Source organism: Hippocampus bargibanti, linkage group LG05 (assembly GCF_051943395.1).
Source record: "Hippocampus bargibanti isolate YZ-2025 linkage group LG05, ASM5194339v1, whole genome shotgun sequence".
NCBI classification, from domain to species: domain Eukaryota; kingdom Metazoa; phylum Chordata; class Actinopteri; order Syngnathiformes; family Syngnathidae; genus Hippocampus; species Hippocampus bargibanti.
The window spans coordinates 19089956-19116283 of NC_142738.1; the positions used below are offsets into that span (position 1 = coordinate 19089956).

The window sequence follows — 26328 nt, forward strand, 5'->3', positions numbered from 1 at the left end:
CCACAGGTAAAGCTATGACCGGATTATGGACAGTGCCCCATTTCAGAGGAGGAGATCACTCATCTTGCATTTATATGCCTTTGGCGATGCTGTGTGTGTGTGTGTGTGTGTGTGTGTGTGTGTGTGTGTGTGTGTGTGTGTGTGTGTGTGTGTGTGTGTGTGTGTGTGTGTGTGTGCGTGCGTGTGTGTGTATGTGTGTGTGTGTGTATATATATATACACACAAAACAAAAACAAAAAGATGCTTAGATGTCATCACTTGTGAATAGTTTTCTTGTTCTCCCCGTCAGGTCTATATGGATGTTTCTGGGCCACACCAGTATCATGTGGTGATGTCACTGACCCCCACCACCACCTTTTTTTAAAGTCTAACATTCAAATGTAGCCCCCTCCTCACTGACTCACATGGAGGTTACGTGGATCTGATTGCTCTTTGCAGCTAAACTCACTGTGCTCCGATGTGACAGATTGGAAGAGGCAAAACAAACAATGGACAGGAAGCATCACCTGGATCGAGCTGAGACGTTCTCCTGTCAATCCCTGGATTCGATGTTTTCTCTTCTTTTTCAGTTTCTTATTTTGGGTGATTCGAGTTTTACAAAAACAAGGGGTAGACGAATTGCTGAGCACCGCAGTCATGATATCATCAGATGGCAGCGAGTTTGTATAATACTCAATTCAAAGCCACAGAACAGAGTGCATTCATGAATCCACGGTGCAAATTATTGTAATAATGAATAAAGAAATATAATTTGGACTGTGTCTGCGGGAAAAAAAATAGCAGGGAAACCTCACCACCCCTGCTGGTTCCTCTTTTCATTTTGTGCTTGGTCTTCTATCATGATGACGAATGCTGAGTGGTTTATTTTCATTTTGTATTCAAGTCATTATTGTAACAATGCACAGCAAGGGTACCGGCACTGAATGTTGCATGTTTTAACTGCATTCCTTACTTTTAAATTTGCACATAGAGAATATACCGGTGCTCACCAAACCTGTAAGTGGACTGAGTGACGAGTGTCCAGTGAGCGTTCATTCCTCTCTTATTATCACAGCTCAGATTATTTGTCTTCCTGTGAAAACATACATGTGCATTGGAGCAATTACATTGCCTCCATATTTTTGTTGAAATCAGGGGGTACTTTTTTCCATTTCCTTTTTAATATAACATCAAACAAACAATTGTAAGAAAAAACAAAGTATCATGTTTCTTCACATCCAAGAAATTGAATTCCCCATAGTGTCTGAAAATGTACTAAGAGTAATGTACTGAATAATCGAGAAAAAAGTGAGATTGGATAGCCTTGGGCTGTGGGCAAAATGTCTTTCCATTGAAATGCACAAGCCAACTGTGTGTGATTACACAGGCTAAATGTGTCCTTCAGATGTTGAGAAATGCCATCAAAGCTCCGAGTGGCTGTCAGCCTAGTGAAAATATCCACAGTGTTGTCAGGACATAGCAGCACAAACCGCAATTATTATTATGGTGTACTCCGCTGTAAACGCAGAGTCAGATCACACGGATGGATGCGTGCGAGGAGAGGACTGGCGCAGGGGGGACAGTGCCTTGGCCAAGAGCAACTTCGTAGTAGCCAGCATCTCTTCAACCACTAGTTGCCAGCAACACTCCAACCGTGACTCGATAAATGAGGAACTTGGGAACCACACTCTAACATGGAATCTAGTTATGCAGAATGTCCAGTCTTTTCTACATAACCATTTGTTGCACATTTCTCACTCATTACTTGGTGGACGAAAAACAGTTGATGTTCACACTCTGTATTCAGCAGTAATTGCAACACCACCAGCCACATGGCCTGACTGTTGACTTTTTTTGACATGAGCTTGTTGGGAAGTGAACGATGTGGCGCTAATCCATCAGGCATTTTGTCTTCATGCTCCTCATTGCTTTGTTCATCTGGCTTTCACCTCCTTGCAAAATCCACCTGATTCATCTCTTTGAAAAGTGAGAAGGTTTGTATTCACCATGTCCATGTGTTGAAGACTCAAAAAACATTGTGGAAGAAAATAAATTGGGTCTGCCGCTGGCCTCACTCCTACACAAGCAATAATATTCCGAAAGTCTTCTTTTCCTTTCGGCTTTTCCCCTCAGGGGTCGCCACAGCGAATCAATGTCCACCATCTATCCCGGTTTTGTGCATCCTCTTCTCTCACACCAGCTACCTTCATGTCCTCTTTGACCACATCCATAAACCTCCTCTTCGGTCTTCCTCTCGGCCTCCTGCCTGGCAGTTCAAGGCTCAGCATCCTTCTCCTTATATAGTCACTCTCTTTCCTCTGGACATGTCCAAACCATCTCAGTCTGGCCTCTCTGACTTTCTCTCCAAAGCCTCTAATATGAGTTGGCCCTCTAATTTTTTGTTCTTTTGACTTCAAGACGGCGCCGCGAGAGTGGCTGCCTTTCCAGCAGCTCATGTATTTTGTTTTTCTACTTTCATTCCTTTCATCACTTTGCTGCTGTGAAATGTAAATTTCTCCACTGTGAGACTAATAAAGGCATATCCAATCCAATGTACTCATTCCTGATCCTATCCAACCTGGTCACTCCCAAAGAAAACCTCAACATCTTCAGCTCTGCTACCACCAGCTCTGCTTCTTGTCTTTTCTTCAGTGGCACTGTCTCCAGTCCAAACATCATGGCTGTTCCCTGTTCTCGCTATAGATCACAATGTCATCTGCAAACATCATGGTCCAAGGAGATTCTTGTCTAACATCGTCTGTCAGCCTGTCCATCACCATAGCAAACAAGAAGGGGCTCAGAGCTGACCCCTGGTGGAGTCCCACCTCCACCTTGAATTCCTCAGTCATACCGACAGCACACCTCACAATTGTCTTACAGTCATGATACATGACTTGCACTGCTCTGAGATACTTTTCCGTCACTCCAGACTTCCTCATGCAATGTCACAGCTCTTCTCTGGGCACCCTGTCATACGCTTTCTCCAGATCTACAAAGACACAATGCAATTCCTTCTGACCTTCTCTGTACTTCTCTATCACCATTCTTAAAGCAATCCCTGCATCTGTCGTACTCTATTTTGGCTTGAAGCCATACTGCTGCTCACAAATGTTCACTTCTGCTCTTCGTCTAGCTTCAACTACTCTTTCCCAGAGTTTCATTGTATGGCTCATCAACTTTATTCTGTAATTAGTACACCTCTGCACATCTCCTTTGTTCTTAAAAATGGGCACGAGTACACTTCGTCTCCATTCTTCAGGCATCTGTTTACCATCTAAGATCTTGTTGAATAACCCAGTCAGCAACACCACCGCCACCTCTCCAAGACACTTCCATACCTCGATTGGTAAATCATTAGGCCCAAGTGCCTTTCCCCCCTTCATCCTCTTCAGCGCCCTCCTCACTTCATCCTTACTAATGCTTGCTACGTCTTGGTCCACAACAGTCACGTCTTCTACTCTTTGTTCCTTCTCATTTTCCTCTTTCATCAATTCTTCAAAGTACTCTTTCCATCTTGCCATCACACTACTGGCACCCGTTAATACATTGCCATCTCTATCCTTAATCACCCGAACCTGCTGCAGGTCCTTACCATCTTTGTCTCTCTGCCTCGCCAGCCTGTAAAGATCAGTCTCACCTTCCTTGCTGTCCAGCCGAGCATACAAGTCATCATAGGCCTCTTGTTTGGCGTTTGCCACCTGTACTTTAACCGTGCGCTGCATCTCCTTGTACTGCTGTCTACTCTCGTCCGTCCTCGCAGTGTCCCACTACTTCTTTGCTAACCTCTTTCTCTGTATACACTCCTGCACCTCCCCATTTCACCACCAATCGTCATCTGGAAGGACCTCTTGCCCACCCAGTGCTTGTCTTACCTCCTTCCTAAATGTCATGCAACACTCTTCCTTTTTCAACTTCCACCATTTTGTCCTCACTTCAGCCTTTGGTTTCTTCATCTTCCTCACTGCCAGCGTCATCCTACACACCACCGACCCATGCTCTCTGGCTACACTCTCACCAACCACTACTTTGCAGTCACTGATTTCCTTTAGATGGCGCCATTGACACAAAATGTAGTCTACCTGTGTACTTCTGCCTCCACTCTTATAGGTCCCCCTATGTTCCTGTCTCTTCTGAAAGAAAGTATTCACTATAGCCATTTCCATTCTCTTAGCAAAGTCAACCACCATCTGTCCTTCAGCGTTCCTCATCTGGAGTCCAAACCTGCCCATCACCTCCTCATCATCTTTGTTTCCTGCGCCAACATGTCCATTGAAGTCTCCACAAATTACAACCCTCTCACTTCTCGGGATGTTCTGTATGACTTCATCAAAGTCCAACCAAAATTTCTCATTGCATACCCACAAACAACATTGAACATCACACCTTCAATTTCTAGCTTCAGACTCATCATTCTATCTGATGCTCTTTTTACTTCTCAGACATTCCTAACAAACTCCTCTTTTAAGATAACCCCAACTCCATTTCTCTTTCTGTCTTCACCATGATAGAACAACTTAAACCCTGACCCTAAGCTTCTAGCCTTCCTCCCTTTCCACCTGGTCTCCTGGACACACAGTATGTCTACCTTCCTTCTCTGCATCATGTCTACCAGCTCTCTACCTTTACCTGTCATTGTTCCTACATTCAAAGTTCCTACTCTTAGTTTTATACTCTTGGCGTTCCATTTCTCTCTTTTCCTCCGGGCACACCTGCCTCCTCTCCTTCTTTGACCAACGGTAGTCCATTTTCCACTGGCACCCTGAAGGTCAACAGTACCAATGGCGGCCGTTGTTAACCCGGGCCTCGATTGATCCGGTATGGGATTCATAGGTTTGATTTGCATATTTGTTTTGGTATTTTTTTTTACGTCGGATGCCCTTCCTGACACAACCCTCTGTATTTATCCGGGCTTGGCACATTAAGACACTGGCTTGTGCCCCCTTGTGGCCACATTAATAATATTCCAAAAGTAAAAGAAAGAAAACCGATTTGAAAAATCTTTAAGACACAACGGAGCTTGCACAAAACAAGAACATTTGCTTGTTCTTCGGGTGCTCTTTTGTGAAGAAAAATACAATCCAGGGAACACATTCAATTTAAGTGGAATACAAAATACATGAAAAAAGCATGTTTCTCCAACTCAAATTATGCCTCAAGTCAGCACAGCTAAAAATCATCAACAATGTGAACCATCATCATGGATTATTTTTCAATGTATAGCTGTAAACACGAGGGAGCGTAAAATATACAGTACGGCAGGGGTGGGTCGTGGATTTCATCGCAAGGCCTTCAGTCATGGTACGTCTGAATCCAGACTGAAAAAAGTGTAGTGAGATTTACTACAAGTCCACTTCTTAATGATGTCCATTTTTTTCTTGACAAGTACATCTTGAAAATGGCTTTAACAGTAAATCTCCAACCAAATTCATTTATTATCTTCCCTCAGACATTGTGGGTTGACAAAACAACGATTAAATCAACAATATATTTGCTTATGCAGCTCGTTACCGATACAGTGTGCGAGCTCCGGCCAGTATGCTCTCGTCACTAGTGGCTTGTGATCAGAGCTGTTTAAACAAACTATGATTGGCGAGTGACGAGCCAATCGTAGTTTGCAAAAACTCTGATGTTGACCAGCGTCTGCAAGAAGGGGTTGCTACATCCTTTGGGTTGCCAACTCAAAATCTGATTGGTTAGAGCAACAGTTTGATTGACACATCTGTTGCGACAGGGCCCGCAGAACTGATTGTGAAGGCGTCCAGGTATATTTCCGACCCTGGTAACAAATGATGGCTGAAATCTGATTGGTTAAATGTTTTAATACAAAAACACACGTCTGGAAGCAGCGCAACAGGGGAAAAATAATGAAAGGAAGCTGAAACACAATTTGGAATTTTTTAATAAGAATTCATGGGCAAAATATAATTAGAATCAATCCGTGATTCAGATATTTTTAGGCCAGCAGAGAAGGATTTGCAGGCCCTGACGGTCCGCCTCTGCAGTATTGTATCTCAACACAAGTTGAGAAATCAATTGAGAAGAAGAGACAAATTAGCCATGAGTATTTAAACAAAGGAAAGCTCTAGTTACAGTATTTGTTTGTTTTGAATGTTGGCATTCACATTAAAAATGGCACCCTGAGTAGATAACAACATCCACACCCCATTCCATTAACTCCTTGCAGCCTTTATTGTGTTGGGGCACGGCATAGGCCGCCCACTCCTCATTTATGATGCCTGGTCTTTTATCCTTAAGGGTTTTCTTGTGTTTGGCTTTAAGCACAGAGCATCCCAAGCGCCTCACAGTAGCCTTGATCCCTCCTTACTTTCACCTCCTTCTCATCTTTGTTGATGATGACAGCTCAAGGTACACATTTGCCGTTTGAATCTCAAAAAATGGCAACGTTCCTATGAGAAAAGCTTTTTTTTTCCTGACCAAGGTCAAGTGGTGCTTGTTTGATTCTCATAACATGCTCATATAATATAGAAAGGCAAAGGAAATAGCCGTTCATAACATATTGAGGTTTAAAATAATTGAACAATACAAGTTCACAATCTGGCGACGGAGTGGAAATGGGGCAGTTTGCACATTTGCCTCGCGACGCAGAAGTCACAGAAAATAAATAAATAAACAATAAATAAATAAACAATCTCCTCATGCTCAAAGAATTACTGTACTTATTGCAGATCACACAGCTGCAAGACTGTTTAAACAAGCTGATATGTAGTTGAAAACCAAGATTATCTAAACCTTTAGATTTTTTTTTTATCATTTCATTGAGCTGTTCCACCGCAGCAGCAAGTTAATTTAATGTATTATGGAGGGAGATGCTGCAGTCGGTTGTGATGTGAATAAAGATGTATTCTGTTTGAATGTATTTTTAGTAGCCATATATCTAAAAGCCCAATCAAGTGTTGGAAAATAAACGTTCTTCCTTTTTCAAATAAACAGCCTATTTTTTTTCCATTTTTCGACGTCAAATAATAAAGACCATCTTATCCCACCATGACGCATCATCGAAACGTTAAGTCGAGTGAGCCTCTCTCCACAAATGAAGTGTATATTGTTAGAACTAGTTGATACACATGCTAAAAACATCCTGTTATTTCATTTCTACTTATTCTTATCAATTAGTAAGTCCATATATGTATGTAGTTTAGTTATTTGTATATGTTAATTAGACAACTATAACATATATTGTGTTAGCCCCCACCTTATGTCATCTGACAAATAGCTTACTCATTTTAGTGTTCAGTAGATTGCCTCAGCATGAGTCCAAACATAAATGAAGTAGCCACAGTAGCACACCTGTATTGTAAAATGACTGAGATGAATGAGTGTAGTCTCGTCTTTCCACAATTTCCCTTAAAAAACATGCTTTTGGATGTCAGAAAATAGTTTTAGATGTGATGATCAAAACGTCACTGGTGACAAGTAGCCTGGGTCAGAGGCAAAGAGAATGGCAATGTCAGAAAAAAACTGTCATTTCTAACAGCGCGCTTTGAGCTCCAGCGAAATTTCTCTGTTCATCAACTCCACAAAAATAGATCACATAACATGTCATCAATATTGAGAAGGAGCATACTACTGCCAAGAATATCCATAATAATGAATAGTTAATAGGTATAAAACAAAACAAGTAAAATACATTTCACATATTACTTTTGTTTTGTCATCAAAGTTTAAAAATTGACCTTTACATTTTTGACACTTGTATCCTTCTTGCTTCATGGCAACTTTAATGTTCCAGCAGAAAATCATCCTTGGATTAGTTTGACCTCAGACTGTCACGGTTTGCGAGGTGGTAATGGCGGGTGCGGATCCCAAAAAGCAGGCAGGAGGGAGCAGGAGGTTGTTTGACAAATTGTATTAAAATAAAGGTCAGCAGGAACAAAATGTAAAACATCGAAATCATCTGAACAGAAAAAATACAAACTATCAAAAAAGACCAAAAGTGAAAGTCCGCCATGGTTAAACAAACACATGCACAGCATACACAATGCATACAAAGCAAACATGCAGCAAACAAGCAGCAAACAAGCAGAAAACAATGAACCGACCCGGATGGTCGTGCCGGGTGTCCTTTTAAGTGTCAGTGATTAAAACGACCAGCACCTGCGAGGCTGCAGGCAGGGCTGACGTCGCTACCCGTTGGTCGCCAATCTGATCGGGACGACCAGCACCTGTGCAGGTGCAGGCGGGGCCGACAGCGCCCCCCGTAGGTCGCCAACCAGATCATGACACAGACCTCACAAATGAATGGACAATATCCTATCGCAAAACGTTTGAGCAAACCTTCCCAGAAGAGTTGACTGCAAAATATTTTCTTTCATTTCCTCTTGTAGGTGTCTCTTAAACCATTGTCCACACGTCATGTCGAATTTGGCAATATATAAGATAATTTTCTCCCTCAGGTTTTCTCCTTGTTGATTGTTGCAATTGGTGTTTATGCTAAAGTCCAGAAAGCCACAGCTACTGTTTTTCCCCGTTCTCATATGATTTGTACTTAATGCGCTGAATGTTCAATTCACCAACCATGCATGTTTTTGAAATGCGCAATATGACCCACAAGGGGGAAAAATGTAAATGTCACATGGAAAAGATTCAAGATTCAAACTCATGACCTCTCGGTAAGACGAGCACATCTACCATTGCCACGCCACTTTGCGGCATGCTTCATTCATATCTAATTCATATATAAGTCTCTTAAGACTTAAAGGACAACCAACACATTTTTTTTGTTTCCTAACTGACATCAGAAAAACATTTGATAGCATCTAAAATACCCAAAACACACAGGCTGATATTATTAGTCAAATGAAAAACACCAATAAAAATGACTAAAAGTGTCCGAAAACGACTTCAAAATGACCTCAGAAAGTTTCAGTTTCAGAAGGTCCCGCCCCCTTGTTGGTGACATCACGCCAAGACGTCTTGCCTTGCTCGAGAATCAAAACAATGGCTTCAGATTCTGAGAAGATGCTTTCTTGTTATCCAGTTATGAATATGATTCAAATAGTTCTGTAGAGGAAATCTTCAATGTTTGCAATCGATTAAAGTCCTTCAGTGTCATTTTGAGGCATCTGGACTCCAATGTAGCGTCCCAGAAAATCCACAAGATGGCGCCCAAGCTCCGTTGGAAATGGGCTGATTTGTCTGCTGGGAATTGGTGTCAGCTAGTATCAAATAATAGTCTTGGTAGTCTTGGTGACCTTGGTGTCCTTGCTATCACTAGGCCAGTCACATTTTTAAATTATCTTAAAGTGGGCTACATAAGACGTTTTACCTTTCCTTGGGACTGTTCAAGTGAAATAGTACTGGATGTCAAAGCTTAAAAATAAATATTACCTAAGCAATGCTTGAAATAGCTAAAACATAAGTTGTATCCGCACATGCTTTTCTGCACCGCTCATGATTGTGATAGTTATTGAAATAATTTTCTCAATTCGTCATATGGTTAGTGCACCTGCACAGTAGATCAGACGTTCGCACATCTGCTTCACATTGTAGAGGTGCAGGGTTCGATTCCAGCTCTGACCTATCTGTATGCATTTTTCTCCTTGTGCCAATGTGGGTTTTTTTTCCTCCAATATTCCGAAAAGATGCCTGGAAGGTTAATGACGAGGTGTTAATGTGCATGCATAGTTTTGTTCGTTTATAAGTGTCCTGCGATTGGCAAGCAGTTCAGGGTGTCCCCACCTACTGCCCAAAGACAGCTGGGATAGGCTGCAGCATACCCCACAACTGTTGTGAGAATAAGTGACTAAGAAAATGCATGGATGGATGGATGGATGGATGGATGGATGGATGGAGGGGTGCGGGGTGCACAAAAAAAAGCAACATGGATGAATTCCTCTGCTTGCACTTGCCCAGAACAAGCTCATAGATGGTAAGTAATGGTAAGGGGGGCCGTGATGTATTTGTTTAATCCTCCCCAAATATTACTGTACATATAGAGTGCGTAACAAATTAATGACTAACTAGTTTTCAAATCTGAAGTCAAGAATAATGACTGTTATTGTGGTTTGCATGAGACAATTTAAAATTTTGGATGGGACTTTAGCAAGCATCATGGAATTTGACAAGTTTGATTTGCTTTCGCAGGCCGAATGAAGTGATGTGGTTTGACACTTTGACTTTGGCACCTGTGTACTATGTGATAGAAAAGCTAAAAGAAGCGAATGGAAAATAACACCCCGCTGCTCTCTAATCAGAGTCCCATTTCTGTCTTTTTGCCAGACACCGTGCGGGACACATTCCTGATCGACCCGGCTGTCATCCTAATTATAGTGGGGGTGGTCATGTTCTTCATCACTTTCCGTGGCTGTATTGGAGCCCTCAGAGAAAACATTTGCCTGCTCAAAACAGTAATATTCATCATAGACAACTCACAAATATTGACCCCCGTATAGCGACAGGATGAATTCAGCCGTAAGGGAGGTCTTTCAGTTGAACAATATTGACACATCTGTCTCGCAAAAATTTGTCACATTTGTCTTTTCTGCCTTTACTCTCACTCTGACACTGGTCTTCCTCACCCAGCTGGTCATAGCGATACTCCATCCATCCATCCATGAACAGAATCGGTGACAAAGGGCAGCCTTGGCGGAGCCCAACCCTCACTGGAAACGATTCCGACTTACTGCCGGCAATGCGAACCGGTCTCTGACATCGGTCATATAGGGACCGAACGGCCCGAATCAGCCGCTCCTGTACCCCATACTCCCGAAGTACCCTCCACAGAACTCCACGGTCAAACGCTTTCTCCAAGTCCACAAAACATATGTAGAGTGGTTGGGCGAATTCCCATGCGCCCTCGAGGACCCTGCTAAGGGTGTAGAGCTGGTCCACTGTTCCGCAGCCGGGACGAAAACCACACTGTTCCTCCTCAATCTGAGGCTCGACTTTCCGACTGACCCGCCCCTCTAGGACCCCTGAATAGACCTTTCCAGGGAGGCTGAGGAGTGTGATCTTTCTGTAGTTGGAACACACCCTCCGGTCCCCGTTTTTAAAAAGGGGGACCACCACCCCGGTCTGACAATCCAGAGGCACTCTCCCCGATGACCACACAATGTTGCAGAGGCGTCTCAGCCAGGACAGCCCCACAACATCCAGAGCCTTTAGGAACTCCGGTCGGATCTCATCCACCCCCGGGGCCTTGCCACCAAGGAGCTTTTTAACCACCTCGGTGACTTCAGTCACAAGGATCGGAGGGCCCAGACACTGCTTCCTCCAAGGAAGGCATGTTGGTGGAGTGGAGGAGGTCTTCCAAGTGCTCTGCCCACCGGTTCACGACGTCTCGAGTCGAAGTCAGCAGCGCCCCACTCTCACTGTACACAGTGTTAGTGGTGCACTGCTTTCCCCTCCTGAGACGCCGGATGGTGGACCAGAATTTCCTCGAAGCGGTCCGGAAGTCGGCTTCCATGGCCTCACCGAACTCTTCCCATGCCCGTGTCTTTGCCTCGGCGACCACCGAGGCTGCATTCCGCTTGGCTAGTCGATACGTGTCAGCTGTCTCAGGAGTCCCACAGGCTATATAAGCCCGGTAGGACTCCTTCTTCAGCTTTACGGCATCCCTTACTACTGGTGTCCACCAGCGTGTACGGGGATTGCCGCCACGACAGGCACCAACCACCTTACGGCCGCAACTCTGATTTGCCGCCTCAGCAAGGGAGGTACGGAACATGGTCCATTCGGACTCAATGTCCCCCACCTACCCCGGGACATGTGTATAGTTCTGCCGGAGGTGGGAGTTGAAACTCCTTCTGACAGGGGATTCTGACAGGGGACGTTACCAACAAACCCTCACAACACGTTTGGGTCTTCCAGGTCGGATTGGCATCTTCCCCCACCAACGGAGCCTACTCACCACCAGGTGGTGATCAGTTGACAGCTCCGCCCCTCTCTTCATTCGAGTGTCCAAAACATGAGGCCGCAATTCGATGATACAACTATAAAGTCAATCATCGAACTGCGACCAAGGGTGTCCTGGTGCCACGTGCACATATGGATACCCTTATGTTTGAATAAAGTGTTTGTTATAGACAATCCGTGTTGAGCACAGAAGTCCAATAACAAGACACCACTCCTGTTCTGATCGGGGGGGCCATTCCTCCCAATCACGCCCTTCCAGGTCCCACTGTCATTGCCCACATGAGCATTGAAATCGCCCAGCAGAACAAGGGAGTTCCCAGGGGGAGCGCTCTCCAGCATACCACCTAAGGTCTTCAAAAAGGATGGGTACACTGAACTGCTGTTTGGTGCATATGCACAGACAACAGTCAGAACCCGTCCCCCCACCTGAAGGCGGAGGGAAGCAACCCTTTCGTCTACTGGGATGAATCCCAATGTACAGGCGGCGAGTCGGGGGGCAATAAGTATGCCGACACCTGCTCCACGCCTCTCACCGTGGGCAACTCCAGAGTGGAAGAGAGTCCAACCCCTCTCGAGAGGGCTGGTACCGGAACCAGGCTGTGTGTGGAGGCAAGCCCAACTATGTCTAGTCGGAACTTTTCAACCTCGTGCACCAGCTCAGGCTCCTTCCCTGTAAGAGAGGTGACATTCCACGTCCCCAGAGCTAGCTTCTGCAGTCGAGGGTCGGCCCTACAGATTGTTCCTACATTCCTGACTAACGACTGGCCTATTTCCCCCACTCCCACCGGTATCACCTCATCAGCATTACGAATGTTGCCTAACCTGTTTTGCCTAAGCAGGCTATTGTATGAACGATCCAAATTGAACCTCACCCCACCAGACCGGTTTAATGAAGGATTTTGTTGTTTTATAAGAATCGCCTCTTTTACTCCCCTTTAAAACCATCAATGTTCTTTCGCTAAGATTTTAACCTCATTGTTGTCACATGAGTGGTTGCTAGCTTTTTGGTGCAAATGTACTGCCGATTGAGGCCCACTTGTATTATCCCTGCGATGTTGATAAAGTCTTTTTTTTGAGAATTTGTTGAGTCTCCCCAATGTACTGCTCTTTACTACGTATTTTCAATGCTTTATCATTTCATTTTGAAAGATGCATGAGCAATGGCTGCTAAAATTAAATATCATGTGAGTGCATTCATCTAACAACAGTTGTTTGAAGGGAGAGCTTTTAAAATACTCTTTTAGGTCATAAAACTAGAGTAGCAAAACTCCCACCCAATCCCCAGAAAAAAATAAATGAATAAAATAAACAGTGCCTTAACTGATTGCTTCTTTCGTCGCATGTGGCATACCAATTGTGACATATTCACTTTGTATGATAGCGAGTTGGAAATATTAATTCATTCACTGCCATTCACAAATGTATTCGCCAATTGAAAATATGATGTAGAGCGGCATTTCTGAATTTGTTCGTTTTAGTTTTTTCTTATTTGGGTGCCGTTGAAGCGCTGGCCATGGACTTTGGCAGAATTTCCCCTTTCCCCATGTTTGCGCTTTGTTCCAGCTTCAGCTGTTGTTAAAACCCTTTATAAACCAATATGTATGTCTTGCATTGTATTTTGGACAGCCAACCTCATTTCGAACTCCAGGCCCATATAATTTAGGAATTAACTGTTTTGTTAAGGTTTCTAAGGCTATATTGAATGTTTATGTAGTCCAAAAACTCAATATTCTGTGGGTCCTGGAATTAGAGTGAGAATGACAAAAACCTTAGCACTGGAGTGCACACATTTTTGCACGTCTGGCAATGAATGAGTTAATTCCTTTTGATTTTCGGAAACAATTAGGACATGACAGTGTGTCACCGTTAAGATGCTAGCTGGTAATAAAACTGACCAGCCAGGGGTTGTTGGGTAATATTAGCTACTTAAAACAAATTTGCATTGAACAGTGTCACATTCGGATTTGGCAGCAGGTGGCGGGTTTGCGCCTCCCTGCTTGTACACACCTGCTGCCAATGGCCTCATCTAGTCACTGAGTATTTAAGGGGTGTCAGTCATTCAGTGACGGGATCGCCGGTGAATTAATGTGCCTCGCCACAGCTATTGCCCAGGTTTGATATTGTCTTCTGCGCATGTATTTGTGTGTTTTTTTTTGTTCTTTTGACTTCAAGACGGCGCCGCGAGAGTGGCTGCCTTTCCAGCAGCTCATGTATATTGTTTTTCTACTTTCATTCCTTTCATCACTTTGCTGCTGTGAAATGTAAATTTCTCCACTGTGAGACTAATAAAGGCATATCCAATATCCAATCCCGGTCCGAGGCCACTCTGCTAGTTGTCTTTCCCTAGTTGGAGTACTTCTTCGGTGCACTTTCATGTTGACGTAACTTTTATTTGTTTTGTTGAGTACAAGGGCTGGTTCTCTCCTTGCCCTCCTACTCTCATTTCGGTTATTATGTATTCATATTTCTCCTCGTCCATATTTTGGACCAGCGCCCTTAGTTTGTTATTGTTCATTAGTACGGGTTTACGTTAGCTCATTAAAATACTAAAATACGGAACGGCTGTCTCTGTCGACTACTTTGAGGATCCAGCGAATAATTTCGTTCCTATGAGACGAGACTCTGTCTGCCTCATTCGGAACGTGCCAATCAGGGAATCACTTTCATCTGATGTCCAATGGAGACTAAAAATATACATTAGCTCATTTGTTCTTATAAACCCGTTTTTACTCAGCAGGTGAAAGTGAGTCGTTGTAGACAAGAAGCTTTCACTCATGAATCACTCTCGACTAAATTTCTCGCGCTTGTTTCGGCTGCTTCAGTGTCAATGGTTGGATGAACATGGAACGATTTGCCTTTTCCAAAGGATTCACAGTGCAAAGGTTGAGAGTGTAATACCATCTCCAGCCTTCCTATTCGGCTATTCACCCCATGCCAGCATGTTTAGATATGTATTTTTTTTGTTTTAAGCTACATTCAGCGACAGATGTGGAGATCGAGAAAAAACACTGTGCTCGGTGTGAAAAACTTAGACAAATCTGATTGCATAGTGTCAGTCCCAAACGAAGGAAATAAATCAACCGTCGGGATTATAGTTTATTCAAATTATTCGTTTGAAAAAGCAGTTGGCTTCCACGTTTATTTTGTCATAAACAATGCTTAAAGTATGATTTCCATTTGAACCTTACAATGTAAACTGCGCCTATTATACCTTGCCACCCTCTGCTGTGCACTCTGTCGGTCCACAGACCTCCTGCTGTTAAACAGAGCAGTTTCACAACCCTTCCAGCATCGCTAAATGATTCAAATGCTCCGGCACTTCAAAGCGGATCCAAATGTTCCATTTCAACAGATCCCTTGAAGGAGACTTTGCAACTAATGACATGAGGAGATGATGTTAGGTCCCAAGGTCCACAAGCACACGCAGCATGTGTGAGTGGGGGAAGATCAGCGTGAACTGTTTAGCAAAACTACTTCAGGATAAAATAAATTGTGATGGAGCTCAGTGTGTTTATCAGCAAAATTTGCTTTTCCACAAGCTCTAATCAGCATAATTTCAAGAGACCACCTCAAAGCACCCACAGAAATGCATTTCCAGCCAAATGAAATTTTATAGCTAAGCAGCTTATCATATATTATCTAAATTCAATTTGTGTCTCCTCGTTTTTAGAAGGGAGGGACTTAAATTGAAGGCCCTAAAGGGCATGCAAAGAAGACGACAGTATTGCTGCTGTGGACTGCAAATTTCCTCATTGTGGGATAATAGTTTTCTGATTCTGATTCGGATTCTGAGAAGGCGCAAATTAAGCAGGAGAATTTAATTTCTAAATGCAGCCAATTATTTCTGGAATTGTTCTCGTGATTCAAAAAATGTAACATTTTATTTATAATTCATCTAGGTCTCAGTTATATTAACTTCAGCAGAGACTGGTGCAAACGTGCATGTTAAATTAGTTACTTTCTACAGTGTACAGTGTGTGTGGACTGTATTTTATATGCATTGCGTGCATTGACCTCACTGGTTTCATTGATATATGCTGCCTGCACCGTTGCTCTTATTATACTGTAGCCCAAACTAACTGGTGGAGACACTGTATATATACCGGAAAATGTTGAATATCACATCTCATTAGCTATTCTATTTCTCTTAAAGACTCGTGATACTTTGGGACGGTTCGTGAAGAGAGGAATTATGCACTACGGGGAGGACCTGGATCTGCAAAACTTGATGGATTACATTCAGAAGGAGGTGATCTGACCTATACCTCCCCGACCCTACTTACTGTGTGACTTCACAATAATCATCACCACACATTTATTGAGCATGTCACCCCAGTGAACCAGGAATTCACACTCGATGACCACAAAGATGTTGACTTTGTTTGCTATCGTGTCTTCCGGGAATTGCAAGATTTAACATGCATTCCATAAATTTGGAAGTTGAAAGTGAGCAGTGTTTTTTCCCCATCCACATAAAGCATTCACTGTCTGGTAGTGTCACGGTTTGGTGATGGCGGTTGCGGATCCCAAAAAGCAGGCAGGAGGGAGCAGGAGGTTGTGTTTGACAAATTGTATTAAAATAAAGTCAACAGGAACAAAATCTAAACCGTTAAAATCATTTGAACAGAAAAATACAAAGTATCAAAAGAAGACGAAGTGTAAAAGTCCGCCAAGGTTAAACAAACACATGCACAGCATACAATGCATATAATTGCATACAAAGCATACAACACCATTCAACAACAGCGAATGGTCGTGCCGCGAGTACTTTTGTCACTGATTGGGAACGACAAGCACCTGCGACGCAGCAGGCAGGGCTGACAGCGCTACCCGTTGGTGGCCAATCCGAACGTGACGGTCCGCCACTGATCGGGACGACCAGCACCTGTGCAGGTGCAGGCGGGGCCGACAGCGCCACCCGTTGGTCGCCAACCAGATCATGACAGGTAGGAAGTGTTGTGCAAAACACACTACCAACCCCAATCACAATGAAGTTAGATCATATAAAACTGTACAAATAATGTTCAACCTGTAGTCACTGTAATACACAACAAAATAGGTTGTTTGATGTTAAAACTTTTTAGGGGGGTAAATATCCTGTCATTTTAAATTTAACTCATTCGCTGCCATTTGGAATTAAAAATATGACGTGTGGCGCCATTCCCTAATTTGTTCTTTTTTTTCTTGTGGTGGTGCCGATAAAGCACTGGTTAGACCTCTGGCAATGTTTTTTTCCTTCCCAGCAGGGGGCATCATTAGCCTTTTGTACAGCCCCGCCCCACCCCAACTTGCACCTCATATTACGTCAAACCCATATAATTTAGGAATTAACTATTTTTTTCTGATGAAGAGTCTAAGGCAGGGGTGTCAAAGTCATTTTTCGCCGCATGGCACATTGTAGTTATGGTTTCCTCTCGAGGGCCGTTATGAATTTTGGGATACCATTAGAATGTTTAATCCCCTCCACATATTACATATAGAGCGCACAACAAATTAATGAATAACTAGTTTTCAAATCTGACTGTTATATAATAATGACTGTTATTGTGGTTTACATTAAAAAATATGAAACTTTGGTCAGGATTTTAGCAAACATCATGTAATTTTACAAGTTTAATTTGCTTTCGTGGGCCGAAAAAAATGATGTGGTGGGCCGGATTTGGCTCCCGGCCTTGACTTTGACACCTGTGGTCTAAGGTTTCTTATGTTGCATGGAATGTTTATGTAGTCCTAAATGTCAATATTCTATGAGTCCTGCAATTTGAGTGAAAATGACAAACACCCTGGCACTGAAGTGGACACATTTTGGCATGTCCGGCAGTGAATGAGTTAATGTCTGTGACACATTCCGAAAAATGATTTTAACAGGCGTTTTTACCACAATTTTGTTTCACATTTCCTTTTAACACTAAATAATGATTTGCAAACGAAGTTACTAAGTGTTAGTGTTTTTTGGGTGGAATTCTTTCCAATTCTTGCTTCATGTACAACTTGAGTTAATCAACTGTCCTTGGTCTCCCTTTTACGTATTATATTTTGTGGTTTGTAATGCACCACACAAGCGAGGCAGAACTGGACTGCTGGCAGTCCAGTCTAGTACTCTTTTATAACAAAGCTACACTTTTATAACACATGCAGAATGTGTCTTGGATTACTGATATAAGCAGGCACATACCGTACCTGGCAGATATGATGCACTAAAACATGCATGTTCTGTAGATATTAAAGGTGCCTTCTCAAATGCGCAAGTGACCCATGCTATGGATATCAATTCACCCATATGCTATAACGGATGCAATACCGACTGAAGATCTACTAAAAAATGGAGTGTATTTATAATAAATGTCTTCACACAGATCCAGTGTTGCGGTTGGAACAACTACATGGACTGGTCATGGAACTTGTACTTTAACTGCACTAAGGAAAACCCAGGCTCAGAAGGCTGTTCTGTTCCTTTCTCTTGCTGCACTCCCGATACCGGAGAGGTGAGTCTTTTCCTTTTTTCCATGAAATGAAACCTCAGCAGTGATAAGAAACAGTGTAGTGAGAATGGAAAATTGAAGTTGCTAAACAAACATGACATCCTCAAGGTCTCATAATTGGCTGACTCATTGCAGAAAAGTAATGAAACAGATAATCAAGTTTCAAGGTGATCTGTCTTTCCCAGATGGGAATGAGTGCACAATATGAGCACTACAGCCTCAGCAAATCTGTGAGTTGCATTTAAACAGGCAGTTTAAAATGTTAAAACAGATCGTAATAAATTTAATCTACCGGTACCCTCATATCACTAATCCTGCCTTCTCACTCCTCATCAACAGGCATGAGTATGATACTCAAACAATTCATCATGGGATGCGATGAAAAAATGATGTGCAGATTGAACAAAAAAAGTTCTTACAGTGCTTACAAAATTATCCGGCATTATTATCAACACAAAACCAGCCTTCCATTTGAAACCAACTGATGTAAACCACGTCTGCATGACATTGTCCTGGAGTGGTACCATCACACCAAATTGACTTTTGATGCTTTTTTTTTTGGCGGCCTATCGGTCCAGTGGTTACCACGCCGACCTCACTGTGCAGAGGTACAGGGTTCAGTACCTCCGTGTGTGCATGTTCTCCCCGGGCCTGCATGGCTTTTCTCCGTGTCATCCGGTTTTCTCCCTGATTACAAAAACATGCATAGTAAACTGATTGGACACTCCAAATTGTCACGAGGTGTGAATGTGAGCATGGGCGGTTGTTCATTTCTGCGTGCCCTGCGATTGGCCGACAACCAGTCCATGGTGTCCCCCGCCTACTGCCCATAATATGAGACAGCTGGAAAATGCTCCAGCACACCCCGCGACCCTCGTCAGGACAAGCAGATCGGAAAATGAATAAACTTCTCAATATTTTCAGCTGCCAGGACAACAATGACAACATTTATCATGTAATGTAGATCTGCCCATTCATGACAGTTTCAACAAATGTATGTGGGGGTGTGGGGGGGGCTGTGTGTTTGTGCGTGTGTGTGTGTGTGTGTGTGTGTGTGTGTGTGTGTGTGTGTGTGTGTGCGCGCATGTGTGTGTGGTGTGTGTGTGTTGCAATGTACCTGAAAGTGAGAGTTGCACCTGTCGAATAAGCACACACACTCTTTGTGACTGAGAGAAGAATTGCATGCTTATTTGCTCACTGACCAAGAGTTTCAGAGTTAAAAAAAACATCTAATGCAGTTATAATGGGAAACAACTAGTCACGGGTTTTTGCTATTCATGGTCCTTATTTTCCTGTCAAAAGTGGTGGTCCATTGTTGTGTTCAGCTAAACAAGCCCAGATTTCGCCCTGACTATATCCATTTTAAAGATCATCATTATTGTAGAATATAAACTCTTTGAGACACTATTGTGTGTGACGGCGCTCGAGTGCAAAAAGGCAGGACTCGAGCGACGGGGCTTGGCGAGAGGGAAGCCCCGAAATACACGACGTGACAGGTTTGGAAGGAGCAAGAGTCTTTACTGAAACATGCATCTAAAATAACAAACAGGGAAGAGTTATACAGATATAGACAGAAGGCACAATCAGTGAATGACAATCAGCTGTGGGAACCCAGGTGAGTGATGATTGGAGGTGCCGTCTCCCGGGAGTGGCGGAGGAGTTGACAGGAGGGGCGGGGCGCGCCCAGGATGGCAACGAGATGTGACATTGTGGTGTGCTGCGTACAATATGTGCCTGCTGTCAGTAATGATTGGGAAATAGTGAGCGAAAGAAACACATTACAACAAAGACATTTTCAGAAAAGCATTCATTTAACATCATGTAGGTGATTTGACACAATGCCTTGACATGACTGCGAAATCCTTTGATTGGCACTCAAAATAGTTTTGGGAAATTGCGATTGGAAAAAAAAGAACAACACAAAATGATCTATTCCTTCAGATCATCAACATATTTGATTCTCAACAGTATAAACAATATTGAGCAAATGAAAGTGATGATACTGCAGTGTCTAGCCTTGCAAGTAGAAAGCACGCACTTCAAGCCTTCGATGTACAGTATTGTAGCCGTTGAGGAATGAGCACACACGATTAAATGTGGAGACGTGTTTATTCCAACGGCTAACAAGTGGATCTGAACTGAACAGCATAAGCAGTGTAATATAAGTAACATGAACCGCCCCCTCCTCTGCACCTGCTGGGTGAGATGCCTGGTCCTAGTGCCCGCCACACAGCCCCCCCGCCCCCCAGAACACCCAGAAGGAAGGTCAAGGTGAAAATTTTGCAGGGGGCTTAACCAGCCTGCCCCAACGACTACGCAGTCCGTCTTTCGGTGGTGAAGGTGATTCGGGCGAGACCTCAGTGGGGGAACGACACTCAACCCTGGCATGCCGCGGTGAGGCTGGAGGTCTCGGAGGGCGTCCGCGACGTGGGGCCTGGGCAGGCGAAACGTCCTCGCCTGCAACTAAATGAGCCGGTTTGAGCCTGTCTATTGAAATGCCCTCCCTCCGCCCACCCATATCGAGCACAAAACTCTTTTCACCGTGTTCGAGCATCCTAAACGGGCCGTCGTACGGCGGTCGGAGGGGAGAGCGGTGGGCGTCGTGACGCACAAAGACGAAACGGGCTGACCTAAGAGCAGACGGAACAAATATTTTGGGGACGCAGTGGTGAATTGGTGCTGGAGTCAGGGGCTCTGCTGGCAAAAGGGGGAAAGAAAAGTTATGCGGAGAGGCTTAACAAACAGTTCTCCGCTGACGACTCTGCATCGGTTTGGAATGGCCTGAAAGCAATAACAAATTATCGTTTACCTTCCCCCCAAGCAGTGTACAACAATGGTATGGCTGATGAGTTAAATACATACTTTTGCCGATTTGAAAAGGACACCACCATTTCCCCGGTCTGCCCACCATTACCAGAAACTACCGTATCTCCGCCCTCTGCCCTACAGATCCACGAACTGGACGTTAGAAGGCTCTTCAAGTAGCAAAAGATCAAGAAAGCTGCAGGACCTGACAGAGTGTCCCCCTCCTGCCTGAGAGTCTGCGCTGACCAGCTGGCTCCGGTCTTCACACAAATCTTCAACAGATCCCTGGAGCAGTGTGAAGTCCCATCCTGCTTCAAACAGTCTACTATCGTCCCAGTTCCAAAGAAACCAGCACCCTCGGGATTGAACGACTATAGACCTGTCGCTCTGACGTCTGTGGTCATGAAGTCCTTTGAACGCCTCGTGCTGAACCACCTAAAGAACATCACCGGACCTCTGCTAGATCCTCTTCAGTTTGCCTACCGGGCAAACAGGTCTGTGGAGGATGCAGTCAACATCGGACTGCACCACATCCTCGACCACCTTGACAACACAGGAACCTACGCAAGGATCCTGTTTGTGGACTACAGCTCTGCATTCAATGCCATCATCCCAGAACTCCTCATCCCCAAACTTCTCCAGCTTGGTGTGTCCCCCACGATCTGCCAGTGGACCCTCAGCTTCCTGACAGGACGGACACAACAGGTCAGACTGGGAAATATATCATCCACGACACGAACCACGAGCACTGGAGCCCCGCAGGGATGCGTCCTCTCTCCATTGCTCTTCTCTCTCTACACGAACGACTGCACCTCAACGCACCCAGATGTCAAATTCATAAAGTTCGCAGACGACACCACGGTCATCGGTCTCATCAAAGACGGCGACGAGTCTGCGTACCGACAACAAGTGGAGCAGCTGGAGCTCTGGTGCAGCCGTCACAACCTGGAGCTGAACACGCTCAAGACAGTTGAGATGATCGTGGACTTCAGGAAACATCCATCACCACAGCTACCCCTCACACTATCCAACTGCCTGGTGTCAACCGTTGAGACCTTCAAGTTCCTGGGGATCACAGTCTCCCGGGACATGAAGTGGGAGGTCAACACCAACTCTATTCTGAAAAAGGCCCAACAGAGAATGTACTTCCTGAGGCTGCTAAAGAAGCATGGCCTGCCACAGGAGGTGCTGCAACATTTCTACACGGCTGTCATCGAATCCATCCTGTGTTCTTCCATCACCGTTTGGTTCGGGGCCGCCACAAAAATGGACAAAATCTGACTTCAACGGACAGTTAGGACGGCGGAAAAAATCATTGGCACCGCCCTACCCACTCTCGAGGACTTGCACACTGCAAGAATCCAAACTAAGGCGCGGAAAATCTTACTGGACCCTCCGCACCCAGCCCACCACCTTTTCCAGCTACTCCCCTCAGGCAGGCGCTACCGATCCATGCGCACCAAATCCAGCAGACATTTAAACAGCTTCTTCCCCCAAGCCATTAACTCTTTGAACTCTTTCAACAGTAGCCAAAATGGAACTGTATAGTGCCACTTAGCAGTTTTTTTGACAACGATACTAGTGCAGCGTGTTCTACCGGAAACAAATTCCTTGTGTGTCCTACATACTTGGCAATAAAGATGATTCTGATTCTGAAGGTGCACCCGAAGCTTCAGGCAGAAATTCACCAGGAACGCGGAGTGGTTGACCGAGCACTAACTCTGCGGGGGCGGCGTTAAGGTCTTCTTTAGGGGCCGAACGTAACCCGAGCAGGACCCACGGAAGCTGGTCGACCCAGTTACCGTCCGACAGCGTGGCCCGTAGCGCGGCTTTCAGTGACCGGTAGAAGCGTTCGCACATCCCGTTAGCCTGCGGGTGGTAGGCCATAGTGCAGTGTACCTGCACACCCAAGGACTGCGCCATGGCCGACCAGAGCTCGGACACAAACTGGGGGCCTCTGTCCGAAGTGATATCGGATGGCGTGCCGAAACGTGCGACCCAGGACGACAGAAATGCGCGGGCAATATCTGCCGAGGTCGTGGAGGACAGGGGGACTGCTTCCGGCCACCTAGTGGTTCGATCGACCATGGTGAGGAGATGTGTGCAACCCTGCGAAGGAGGGAGGGGCCCGACCTGATCCACATGGACGTAGTCAAATCTCCTTTCCGGAATTGGAAAAGTTTCCAGGTTTGCTCGGGTGTGCCTGTGGACTTTGGCGCGCTGACATGCCACGCATGCAGCTGCCCACTTCCTGACGTCCTTCCGTAACCCAGGCCTGACAAACTTGGCCCCAAGTAGTTTGACTGACGCCCGGACGCCAGGGTGTGAAAGGGAATGAATAGAATCAAAAATTCGCCGACGCCACTCCTGCGGAACGACGGGACGAGTGCGACCCGTAGACACATCGCAGAGGAGAGCGGGACCCCCTTCACACAGTGCCACCTTCTCAAGTTTCAGGGCTGTGCCTGCTGCCTTGAGTTCGTGGATGTCCGGATCCTCAGATTGGGCGGTGGCCATCTCTGAAAAATCCACCCCGAGCTGGACTGGACACACAATCGCGCGTGACAAGCAATCGGCCACAGGGTTACATTTGGCGGCCACGTGCTGAATGTCTGTTGTGAATTCAGAAATGGCCGCCAAATGCCGTTGCTGTCGGGCCGACCACGGTTCAGTCACCTTTGACATGGCGAATGTGAGTGGTTTGTGATCCACATATGCGGTAAACCGGCGCCCCTCGAGGAGGAAACGAAAATGGCGCGTTGCAAGATAGAGTGCTAACAACTCTCTGTCGAAAACACTGTACTTGCGTTCGTTATCTTGCAGCTTCCGACTGAAAAATGCAAGGGGCTGCCATTCGTTCTCCACAAGCTGCTCAACCACCGCCCCTACGGCAACATCAGACGCGTCGGTAGTCAAAGCTACCTGTGCGGTTGAGATTGGGTGGACCAGAAGAGTTGCACCCGCAAGAGCTTCCTTGGCCCGTTGGAAGGATTGTGCTCGTTGCGGTGCCCACTCGACGGGGTCGTTAGCCTTCTTTTTTCTCAAGGCGCCGTAGAGGGGTTGTAGGAGGTCGGCTGCGTGAGGAAGAAACCGGTTGTAAAAATTGATCATGCCCAAAAACTCCTGCAGAGCCTTAACTGTGGCCGGGCGGGGGAAATCCACCACTGCTTGCACTTTGGCGGGTAAGGGGATGGTGCCCTGTGGAGAAATGCGATGCCCCAAGAAATCGATCTTGGACAGGCCAAATTGGCACTTAACAGGGTTAACTATAAGGCCGTGCGAATCAAGGCGCTTGAAAACTTCGGTTAAGTGCGACAGGTGTTCCTCCGGTGAAGGGCTGGCCACAAGGATGTCGTCTAGATAGACAAATACAAAATCAAGACCTCGCAAGACTGAGTCCATCAGTCTCTGAAAGGTCTGTGCCGCCCCCTTCAGGCCAAAAGGCATACGGAGGAATTCAAAAAGGCCAAAAGGGGTTATTACTGCAGTTTTTGGCACATCTTCTGCCCGTACCGGAACCTGGTGATAACCGCGAACGAGGTCAACTTTGGAAAAGATCACGGCTCCGGCCAAACGTGCGGAAAAGTCCTGGATGTGCGGAATTGGGTAACGGTCGTGTGTGGTTACATTATTAAGCTGACGAAAATCACCGCACGGCCGCCAAGAACCGTCACTTTTGGGGACCATGTGCAATGGTGAGGCCCACGGGCTGTTGTAACGCCTCACGATGCCCAAGCGCTCCATCGTCGCGAACTCCCCTTTCGCCATTGCCAATTTTGCCGCGTCGAGGCGACGAGCGCGGGCAAAAACTGGCGGGACAACCGTGGGAATGAAATGCTCTACCCCGTGTTTAGTATCGGCATTGGAAAAGGCGGGTGTGGTTAACGACGGATAATCGGTCAGCAGGCATTCATAAACGTTACCCGATGTTAAATAATTTGCATGCGTTAACGCCCCGAGCCCTCCAGCCTCACACGGAAAAGTGGCGAAAGAGATGGCGTCAATCAAACGACGGTTGGCAATGTCCACAAGAAGTCCGTGAGCACATAAAAAATCGGCGCCAATTATGGGAACTGTGGTCGCGGCAACAATAAAGTTCCACTTGAATTCCCGTCCGTGGAAACGCACAGTCACCGACCTGGAACCGAAGTTAGCGATGGGCGAGCCGTTAGCTGCGCACAAGGCAGGCCCGCATCCACCTGCCATCTTGTCCGCAGCGGTGGGCGTCAGCAGGCTTACTTGTGCCCCGCTGTCAACAAGGAAACGTCTTCCTGACGAGGAGTCCGTGACGAAAAGCAGCTCGCTTTCGCTGCTGGCGCCCACGGCTGCTACTGGTTGTCGGGCGTTGAAGATTCCTGTCGTCTCGTGAGAGCAGGGAGGTGCGCAGCGTCGAGCCTTGGCGCCAAACCGCTGATGGAAATAGCAGGTGGCTTTCCCGCGCCGCTTCTGCGATCCCACTGCGGCCACGACGGTTGGATCAATTTGCACGGCTAACCGCCGTATCGCCAGAAGCGCTCGATCTGCTTCTTCCGCCAAGCCACGATAGTCGCCGGTGGCTAGGCACGTCGAGTTAACGAGCACGGCGCGCACTTCGGGTGGTAGCTGGCGAAGGAAAATGTGGGGGAAAAGGAATCCGCCATCATCCGCATTTAACAGCGACAGCATTTTGTCCATTAGATCCACTGCTGTTCCGTCGCTGAGTCCGGGAAGCGAAAGAAGTCTGTCTGCTCTCTCGGAGGCCAATAGCGTGAACCGTCGGAGCAGCCATTGTTTGAGCGCGTCGTACTTCCTGCATCGTGGAGGCGCGCGCAGAAGTTGCATCATGCGATGCGTTGTCGGTTGGTCGAGGGACGCCACGACCATGTAATATTTTAGGTCATCTGTCGTGACGCCTTGTAGGTGGAAAAGTGCTTCCACATGCTGGAACCACGAAGCCGGGTCGCTGTGCCAGAACTCGGGCAACTTCGCGGCGTAGGTGGCAGCTGCGAGTTTGGGCGCCGGTCGTGGCGACATGGCCGTAGAAGAAACATCTTCGTCCATTGCCATGAACATTTCCATCGTCGGGGTCACCAGTGTAGCTGTTGAGGAATGAGCACACACGATTAAATGTGGAGACGTGTTTATTCCAACGGCTAACAAGTGGATCTGAACTGAACAGCATAAGCAGTGTAATATAAGTAACATGAAC

At 45.7% G+C, this 26328-nt stretch overlaps 1 protein-coding gene across 1 annotated transcript in view; it reads left to right on the forward strand.

The window, feature by feature from the left end:
* Positions 1 to 488: 488 nt before the first annotated feature.
* tspan33b (tetraspanin 33b) overlaps positions 489 to 26328 on the forward strand; it is a 31325-nt gene continuing 5485 nt past the window's right edge. The window contains 7 exon segments of the mRNA XM_088996164.1: positions 489 to 529; positions 531 to 582; positions 8394 to 8448; positions 10216 to 10344; positions 10484 to 10558; positions 16005 to 16102; positions 18210 to 18338. Coding sequence (XP_088852290.1) covers positions 489 to 529; positions 531 to 582; positions 8394 to 8448; positions 10216 to 10344; positions 10484 to 10558; positions 16005 to 16102; positions 18210 to 18338 — 579 coding nt within the window.